Genomic DNA, 10,639 nt, shown 5'->3' with positions numbered 1-10,639 from the left:
TAAATAAAAGACATCATGTACATAAAATATGATGTTTACAAAAGTGTTCATATAACTGTTATGTATATTCATGGTAAATAAATACATCAGCCAATACGAAGACTCATAAAATTACAATGCAATAAACAGTTAGTAAGGTATGATGAACAATGACCTAGAATTCAAGCAAAACAAAGAATCAATCCACAAATATTTCTGGTATATTGCATTTAGAGAAAGGCCAGAGAGAAGATAATAGTGAGACTGCCGGCAAAATTCTAAAGTCGGCCGAAAATCGACTATTTTTACAATTCGAGTTCGGATGATATAAACTTAAGAAGGTGGTGGAGACAAAAACTGATTTCCGGAAGTCCTAAAACAAGTTAGAAAGTTTAGCTTCGGTTAGCAGTTAGGTTTAAAGTTGGAAGTTTATATGATTTTCGTGAATTTATACTTACCGAACTTCCAGCCCCGGTCTTCCAATAAGACTATCAGGTATGCGGCCGGTCAGACTGTTGTTTTGCAAGAACCTAGAAGACGCGAAGAACTGGGTCAGGTATGGAGAATCAAAACAAGTTCACATGGACTAACCAGTGATAACAGTATAGGATGGAGCAAGCGTAAAAGTAGTATACACATCTGCTATCAATGTTATCCAACTTCGGAGTGAGTAGTAACACGGATGCTTTACAACAAGTTGCAGATTTTTATGGCTTCATAAAACTACATATTATAGTATCAAAATTTTAAATAAAAATATAAAATTAAATAGACTGAAATATTTTACATCTTACCTAGTTACAGATAATTATCAATGCATTAGTCACACTGAAGTGGACAAGTGGTTTCAATTTTCAATTAATTAAACTTGACCAAAACAAAGTCATTAAGAAAATTATTGTATAGATATGAATCATCAATAATAAAATTTTAAACTGGTACAGTTGGTATACTGACCGCAACTTAATAACAAGTGCCAAGAAATGTAGAGATAGACATGGAACCGACCTATGCTCCAACTCTTAATTTTTTCTTAAAGTATCCATGTCCAGCACTGATGTCCAACATATGGACATAACCTCTAAATATATGAAAAACTTAGAAAAATCTAACCATGCCATATCCAACACTCACACCCAAGTCCGAGTAACATATGAACTCACAGGCTATAGAAATTAAAGAGGATGAGAGTGCTTGATATTGATAGAATGACTTACAGTTCGCGCAAACTTTTCATCTCTCCAAGTGATGATGGAATTTCTCCAGTGAGTTGATTGTCTTGCAAATGCCTTTTACAGAAAGTGAAGGATGTTAAATATAGGTTTCATAAAAAGCTATGATAGATTAAAGCATCATGGAGGCTCCCACATCAAGAGTCAAATTGCATTTTAGCCCCTCTACTCAAAAAATGGTCAAATTAATCCCTATACATTAAATCAAAAGGCAAGCTAGACATTTTCTTAAAAATTTTACCCATTTATGCTGTTAAAAATTTGTCTTTGTACGTCAGCATAAGGCGCACGTGATATGTCACATGTCACTATTTAGTTATTCTGTCTACAGTGCCAGTTTTAAACCGTATAAATGGATGAAATTTTAACCAATTTGCTTTTTAATCTAATGTATAGGAATTAATTTACCCATTTTTTTAGCAGAGGAAGCAAAATACAATCCAACTTTTAATATAAGAGTCTCCATGATCCTTTTACCCTAAACGAATCAAAGAGAGAAAAACACAATGGAATAATAAACTTACAATATTTCAAGTAGCTTTAATGAACTGAGATCAGGTATTACTCCTGATAAACTGTTGTTACCGAGCCAACTGTCGAAGGAAAGACATTCGATCAGAACATTTATCATCATCAAATTTCGTTGCGTGAAAGTTAGTTTAATATCTTACATGCCATTGAGTGCAGTTAAATTGGCAATGCTTGGTGACAGTGATCCCAAAAGACCCATACCAGTCAGGTTCCTGGAAAAATAAAACAAACCATTTTGAGCAACAGTAAGAGAAATGCATACAGAAAACATACTACAAACATACTTGACTAACTTACAAAGAAATCACACGAGTTCGTTCGCCCTCAGAGCATTTAACTCCAGTCCATGTGTAATCACGTGGCAGACAAGGATCACCATTCCAATCTAATGGAGGGTTCCGCAAACTGTTCTTTAGCTCTTCTAAAGCTATCACTGCAACACACACGGGAAGGTGCATAAGATAATAATAATGCAAGTATCTAACACCCTTTTAACCTAAATGTTCATTCTCAATAGTAAAGGGCAAAGCACCCCAGTAAGTCAAATCAGTTGCAGATTGAGTCTTTACTCAATCAGCATCATCATTGCTGCCAGTGTAAAAGGATGTGGGTTCAAACACGTTTTATACTCCTATTTTAAGGGTTGGGTAGGGGATATAGATAGTTCTAGGCATTGTATAAAAAAATAAGAGACGGAAAACCAGTTCATGGTTTGCATGGAAACAAATTCGATTTAGTTTACCACAACAGCAAGTAGAAAAAATTAGCAAGCATACCATCTCTTGTATGAGTTCTTCCTCCAAGGCGAAGAACATCAAAAATCTCTCCAGCATTGATCAAAGGACTACCATTTGAATTAGCAGCAGGACTTAAAGTTATCTTTGTAAGACCACCAAGAGGCCATCTAGTTGCGAAAACTGCGGCTCCTTCTGAAGACAAAACCAGATTGCTATAATACCTTACATCATTTATGTGCATGTCAATCACCCTGGAGTTTGATGACATTGAATCGCTATTATCAGCAAAATACAGAGCAATGTAATAAGTTGAGTTTGGGAGTGAGAAAGGGGGCCATCTCAACTCCATGGATTCCAATTGAGCTGTTGAAAGTGCAGTTTCAAAGACTTTTGAAGGGGGGATGTTCCAGAACCCAGAAACAGCTGGGATCTTCTTGCTTGCTGTAACAGATACATTTTCTTCATATGGCTGCCAATATCGATCAAATTGATCATCCGGATACCTGGTTGTAACAAAAAAGAATCACATTCAGCAAAATCAGAGAAAGCGTCTAAAATAAACAACTCCAACTTTAAATTACAACCAAATTAATTAAATATCAAAATGTAATGTTGAGGGGATTTTGGCCTAATAGGTCAGTATTTTTCCCGGGTCAAGCCAGGGTTTTGCCTCCTGACTCTGCAAAGAGATCAAGTGCCTTGAGAGGCAGTGGGTTCATAGAGTAAGAGCACTTCGTCGAAATGGACCGTGCGCTACCAAAGAAATGGTGGCCATTGTAGGGTTTAAACCCCAACCTATAGCATGCAGGTCATTGTGGGGGAGGGATGGTACCACTTGATTTTGCTTGATCAGACTCTTCACAGTGTCCAAAGACAAAACTCATGCTCGACTTGGGGATAATATGAGAGGGTCTAATGGCCCCAAAAGGTCAAAATCCACTCAATATGTAACATTTGTGTTTCTAACACAGTGAATTGCTTTTATTCCAAAACAAAATAGAATTATTTCTAATAATGAAACGAATGGTTTAATTATATGCATAACAACTATATAAGAACTATGTTGATGTGCAAAGCATCACACACATCTGGTATTGTCTTTAGGGGTTTTGTCTCCCTGCTCTGAGACAAAAAAGTCTGCAAAATTTCATCTGCGCCTGAACAAACCTATATGCTATAGATCATGGTTTCAAATCTCATGATCAACAAATTCTTCAGTTTTCATGATGAGTGAGATGCTCGCACTCTTTAGCCTGTTTAAGCACTGAGTACACTTCACAAACTTCTTCGTGTCAGAGTCGGATGACAAAACACATACTTTTTTATACAATTTCTACTACTATTCATACCCCAAACTCTTAAACAGGAGAATGATACAAAACCCATACTTTTTTATACAAATTCTACCACCATGACTCTTAAATAGGAGAATGATACGCACTTAAGCACAACCGAATCGAAACCACCTCACAGTGCTAACTCAGCTAAAGCTCAATCGGCGACAAAACACATCCTTACAACATCAACAAATTGATATTACATTCAATTTTGACTTTATTTCTTATACTATATGCTTTTGCTTTATATAAAATGATAAAACTATAACAAGCATAGTAAAAACATATTAGCCAACAAATAATAAAAAATATAATAAAAAAGAGAGTTAAACACCAGCTCCATAAAACTTCAACTCACATAATAATGGATCCATTATGCCCAAAACTGTGCCTAGCAACCAAATGTAAAGCATGAGAATCAAATTTCGTAGTATTATAAATCGAATCCCCCAAAATCAACATCTCCAAACTCGAAATAAACGGATCAGACACTGTATAAGTATTCGAAGCCACACAAACACTCATCGTATTCCCTTTAGCTTCAAATACACCTTCATAATACGACGACAATCCTTTCCCATAATCCTCCGTCGTATTCACCACGCTCCAAAACGTACCATCAACAATCTGATCAAAAACTGGCGGCGAATCAAAATCCAAACCGTTGACTCCACCGTAATAGTAAGTCGTCCTAATCAAGTACCTCGCACCACGGTATACACGCACCACGTAACAGAACTTACGCCGGAGGTTCTTGTTCTCGAGAGGAAACGACCGGACGGTGGAGAGCGTGGGGACTAAGCCGGGGACAGTTAGGTTTTTGGATGTTCCGGCGGATATGAAGTTACCGTCGGGTAACCATACTCGGCCGTGGATCACCGATCTCCTGGTTGCGCCGCAGTTAATTAAATATCCTACAAAATTCAAAAAGAATTAAATCACTACAGAAGGATAAAAATGTATCGAGGGGTCGGCTTTCTCAACCAGTCTCGGACCTTCAACCTATGCTCGATGTTAGTCCCGAGTTTTTATCTCTCAACTCCGAGAAGGTCCAAAGAGAGATTCATGAATTTTTGCAGAAAGGATATTAGTAGGTAAGAACAACGAACCCTGCCAAAGCTAAAACCCACTAAGACCCTTTCCGCCAAATTCTCTGAATTCCTTTGGGTTCTCGTTGAAGACGGAAAACAAAAATTCAGGGCTAAAATCGAACATAAACACCTTAAGAACAATACCTCTGTTAAAGATCCGAGATTAGCCAAATAGCGCCGACCCCCTCAACAACAAAATACAATGAGTTTGCCGTTTTTATATACATGCGTGTACCTTTGGGAGGGGTTTGTTGAGAGAAGGAAAGGGAAGGAAAGGAGAGGAACATGGAGGAAAAGAAGAGGAGGAAAGGAAAGGGCATGGTGGAAATAAGAGGAAATGGAAGGAAATGACAGGAGAGTGAAGGAAAGAAGGAAGGAATAGGAGGGAAAGAGTCAGAGTGGGTAAGAAGGGGAAGAAGGTGGAGTTGGAGGAAAGGAAAGGAATTTTATTTATTTAACGCGGGAAAATCATAAGGCGGCCAGCTCACAGGTCATAGAGCTAACGTGTTAAATTAATTGAGCTTGGGTTTAATTATACTTTTAATCCCTCTATCTTAATGTTGTAAGAACTGGTCAGACAAGAGACAACCTTTTGAATCATTAGGATTGGTTTAAAAACGGAACCGGTGGTCAAACTAGTCAGACCAATAATTCTCAGTTTAATTGTTGATTTAATAAAAAATTTAAAAATTATAAATTGATTCAATTATCCATTTTTTATCGATTTCAAGTCATTCATTCAGAGTTTGGACTGATATATCAACTAATTCTCAATTCAACTAACCAAATTCGATTCCAGCTACATTAATTACTGGTTCAATCCTAGTAGATAAAACATTAAAAATATCTAAAAAAATCATAATATATAAAAACAGAACAAAATATTAAATGTAAATAAATAAAAAATTTATTTTCAATCATTGTGGTGTGGTTCAAATTATTGATTTTTTATTTGATTACCGTTTAATAATTAATTAATTAGTTAATTAAAAATTTTAGATATTTAAAAATTATAAAATCAGTTAAATTGTCGATTTTTTTTATTTTTTATCGATTTTAAGTTGTTCGCTTAGAGTTTAGTTTAATCTCTTTTTCTGGACGAGTGTATTAATCGATTATCAATCCAATTGGTCTAATTTAGTTCCAACAACATTGATAATCAGTTTAATCATTACAAATAAAACTTTCTTAAAATTTTAAAAATTCACAATAAAAAAATACAAATAAATAATATGAGTATAAATATTCATTTTATAAATCATAGTAATGAAATTAAATATTTAAACTAGTTCAAATTTAGTTCAATTGATTTTTTAACTAATCTTTTACTCAATACGATCATTTTATATCGGTTCAACCCTTTTTTTGAGGGGGGTTGTGGTGCTAATTGAACCACTAACTCCTGATCTAATCTATTCAATTGGTTGGTATAATCTAATTTTGATAACTATGCTTATAGATGGTAGAAAATTTGGATCCGATTGATTTTAATCTAATTGATTCTGATAGGGTCACATTTTTAAATTGGATTTCAAATCTAAATTTTTAATCAGATAGGTCAAGGTTTAGTTTATTAAGAAATATTAGATCAGAAGTAAGGTGAGCAAAAAAATTGTCATGCTCTGATGCCATCAATAGATATGTTTCATTGTGATAAATTTTAAAATTATATATATTTTTTTATTTTGACATAATTTAATTTTTCATAACTTATTAACATATTTGAATTGATAACAATATTAATTTCTATTATTTAAATAATGATGTATAATTTTTTAAATTTTATTTGACCATATTATTAAATCTCATGAAAATTAAATTAACTATGTTGAATCAAATAATAATTTTATATGCTAATAAAATGTTTAAAAGTTGTTCTTATAATAAATAAAAATCACGTTAATAAGAACAAGTAATTCTTTTGTGAATTTAAACCTACTCAGAACAACTAATGTTATAAAATAGAGAGATTAAATTGAAGTAGAAGGATCAAATCTTAATTTTAATATAGTAAAGAGACTAGAATTAGAATTAGACCATTCAATTGGGTACTTAGTGGTGCTTACTTACCTGTAATTAGTTAGAACAAGTAAGACCTGGATACTTTCTCATTAAAATATTAGAGTTGTCAAGATGAAAAGGGTAAATCATTATTTGGGACTTAAATTTAGTAATTATTTTTATATTGGGGTTTGAACTTTGTAATTATTCTCGCATAGGGCCTAAACTAGGTAATTGTTCTAATGTTGAAGCTTAAACTTTTTTGTTCAAATTAGTTCTTGAACTTGGTAATTGTTTCCACATTGGGTCTAAATTTTAAGGTTTTCAATAAAGTATTAAGGATTAATTTTGACAAAAAAAAGTTCAAGCCTCAATATAAGAACAATTACGAAGTTTAGGGCCTAACTTGAAAAAAAATTCAGACCTGAATGTAGAAATAATTGACAAGTTCAAGTTCCAAAAAGTTATTTAACTCAAACAAGAATTATGGAAAAAAACAATCTGATGAGCTCAATTTTATTTACAATTTGATTTAATTCAATTTAGTTGTAAAAAATAATATTTCAAATATACGACAAGATTGTTTATATATAAAATATTTAAGTGATGATGTGGCATAATCTCAAAATGTCATGTTTTTACATGGATCAACATTAGAAAACTTGCTAAATTCAAAGACTAACGAGGATCAAAGGAAAAGTTTAGGGATAAAATTGAAAAAGTTGTCAAGTTCAGGGACTACATGTTGCTTTATCCCCCAAAAATAATAAGGTTAAAATGTGTTGTTAGTTCCCGTACTTGTATAGAATTTGAGTTTTGGTCCTTATACTTTAAAATTTAAAAATTCAATCATCTTATTTTTCTCAATTTATAAATCTTAGTCCAATAATTATCGTCATTGGTGGTTTTTTGTCAATCTAATATATTTATTTTCTGTCATATATATGACATATCATATGATGGCAATTTAATCAAAATTTCAAGTTGACAACTTTGACAAAAAAATACATACAATTTCAATAATTGGATTGGAATTTTTAACTAAAAAGTAGGACTTAATTTATTGTTTTTTAAGTACAAGGACTAAATCTCTAATTTTATCAAAGTAGAAGGAATTAATAATTTAACCAAATAATAAACCATATCCCAACCCAGTGACAGTACGGTTGACAAACATTGATAGAAAATACATATGATTTTAATGACTGAATTGAAATTTTTAAATAAAAAAGGTCTTACTTTTTTTTAAGTATAGGGACTAAATCTCTAATTTTTACAAAGATTTTAACCAAATAATAAATTATATCCCAACCCATTGACATATGGTCCATATAATACAATATAAAAATATATTATATAAACAAATTTAAAATAAATCTTGGTTTTAATACACTTTTAAGTAGTGGTGCAGCACCAAATGATTAGATTATATTGTGCATTCATATGGTGTTTTATTTATTTAATTAGACAGAGATAATTGGGCTTTTTTATTCGATTTTTATAATTTTTATTAATTAAAAATTATTAAATTTGAATTTATTTACTGTCTCTTTATTCTGTATTTACTTGCAATTAGTGTAAAAATAACGGTGACAATGAGATTAAATATTATAACGATATTGTAATGTAAGACAAAAAAAAACTAAATGCACCACACTAAAAGTAAACTCCCATTCAAAGAGACTCTTACTAAAAACGTAACACATTTTATAATTATCAAATCATGATAATTAAATAAAAATACATTTTATGAAGGGTATCAAACTGGGTTTGTTAAAATTTCGTTAATAAATAAAAAATATAATAATCAAGTAAAAAATATAAAAGGAGGTAAAATTCTAACAATAATATTCAAACTCAAGTCACATCGGAGCAATAAACATTCTGACCATTAAGACAATACATAGAGTTTATAATAAATCCTATTTTCTCACCGATATAAAATAATAATAGATAAATTATAACAGATGGATTAGTGGTTTAATTATTAATCTATCCATCCAAAATTTCAATTTTAATTTGTTTAAATTTAATCATTGAAATTTATGAATATTAAATAGTTAATTTGTTATTAATTTTTTTTTTAAAATGCTAACTTAGAAATTAGTAATTTGATAATTTATATGTAAAAATTAATAAAAATAAACTATATATATACAACAAATTAGCAAAAATAAATCCTACTCATTCCATGGATAACTTTCTCCCTAAAAAAATCATATTTTGGGACGAGATGGGTCAATATTTTCATTCAAATTTTCAAGGCTGGTTGAATTTAGATAAAATCTACCATACGATATTTTGATATATTTATTAAAATTTATATTTTAATTTTATGTTTTCTTATATTTTTAAATTAGAATTTATTAACTTTAATTAATAATATCTATCTTAATTTTATAAAATTAATATAATATAAAAATATTTTTGTAAATTTTTGAATTGGGTTGAAAGAAGAAAAACATTTCAAAGTTAAGTGGTAATATATAAAATAAAATTTGAAAAAAAACAAATTTAAATATTTATTAAAAATCCTATCACACGTTTATGTGGGTAAAAATAAAAATTTAAATACGAAGGTGTGTTTAAAAATAATATATAATAAATAATGAAACTTATGTTTCAAAACTAATTAATAATAACACATTAAATATATACGCTATTAATAAATACAATCCAATTGCTACTCAGTTGACTTATGACAACAAGCCAATCAAAAGTTTAAAGTAACAAGTATAAATATAGAATGGAAGTAATAAAATGTACATAATAAAAAAAATTATTAAAAAAATTAAAATAAAGCTCTAGTTGCGTGGTAAATTAAAAGTTTTATTAATGTAATTGACGTGGTGGGTTTAAATCCTACTATATATATTTTAATTGGTTTTTTTAAATGTGAAAAATATTAAAATACCCTATTATAATATGAGATATTTTAATTACGAAAAAACATTCTTGTAATTTCTTAACCAAATTGGTTTGATGAAAATAAAATCAAAATCGGATGGTCAAAAACAACTTTGTCCTACCCTAAGGAGTTTCTCCTAGAACGATAAAAAAAAACTTAGATCAAACAAGTTCCAATTCAATCCAACCCACATATAGTTTTTTTTTTAATTGAGTTTTGGAATGGGTCAAGACAAATTTAATTCCTCGATTAGTTGAGTCAGATCAGTTTAGGAAAATCTTGCCTTACATGAGTTACACTGCATGAATAGAGTTTTAACTAATAATTTTAAATGTCAATTTAATATTATGATAGAAAATAAATTGTATCTTTGTCAGTTTAAAAGTTTTTCTAAAATCGTGTTTAGATATATATATACATTAAAAAGTAATAAAATAAAATTTATTTTGTCAAAATAGAATCTTAAAAGGTAAAAGCACTATAAAGACTCATGTATTAAGAATTATATTACATTTTATTCTTGAAAAAGTACCATGGTGGCCCATTTATACTCTTAAAAATTAATGTAAGTGACAAAAAAACTAAATAATTAGACCTAACGTGCCATGTCGACATACATATACAGACTATTAGTAATAAAAATAGATAAAATTTTAATAGAATGAAAAATTTACTTTATGATCTAATCATTATTTAGTAAAAAAGATAAAATATAATTTAACTAGTAATATAAATTTTTTTATAATAATATTAGCAGTCTAAAAATATAAAATAAAAAAATAAAAAAACCGATCAGAACCGAACCGAATTAGTACGAAAACAT

The 10,639-nt window shown here is 30.2% G+C and overlaps 1 protein-coding gene across 1 annotated transcript; it reads right to left on the bottom strand.

The window, feature by feature from the left end:
- On the bottom strand, nucleotides 1-5,384 carry LOC107933104 (leucine-rich repeat receptor-like serine/threonine-protein kinase At2g14510). Its single transcript, XM_016865256.2, has 9 exons — nucleotides 5,143-5,384; nucleotides 4,175-4,730; nucleotides 2,519-2,982; nucleotides 2,040-2,175; nucleotides 1,883-1,954; nucleotides 1,736-1,804; nucleotides 1,197-1,268; nucleotides 438-509; nucleotides 1-352 (listed from the first exon to the last, which is right to left on the bottom strand). The coding sequence occupies exons 1-9, from the start codon at nucleotides 5,225-5,227 to the stop codon at nucleotides 313-315; spliced, it is 1,566 nt and encodes a 521-aa protein (XP_016720745.2). The 5' UTR covers nucleotides 5,228-5,384; the 3' UTR covers nucleotides 1-312.
- Between the last annotated feature and the right edge of the window lie 5,255 nt (nucleotides 5,385-10,639).

This window comes from Gossypium hirsutum, chromosome A01 (genome assembly GCF_007990345.1).
Source record: "Gossypium hirsutum isolate 1008001.06 chromosome A01, Gossypium_hirsutum_v2.1, whole genome shotgun sequence".
In the NCBI taxonomy this organism is placed as follows: domain Eukaryota; kingdom Viridiplantae; phylum Streptophyta; class Magnoliopsida; order Malvales; family Malvaceae; genus Gossypium; species Gossypium hirsutum.
The sequence above is the reverse complement of the archived record's forward strand: the minus strand, read 5'-3'. Positions and strand labels throughout refer to the sequence as shown.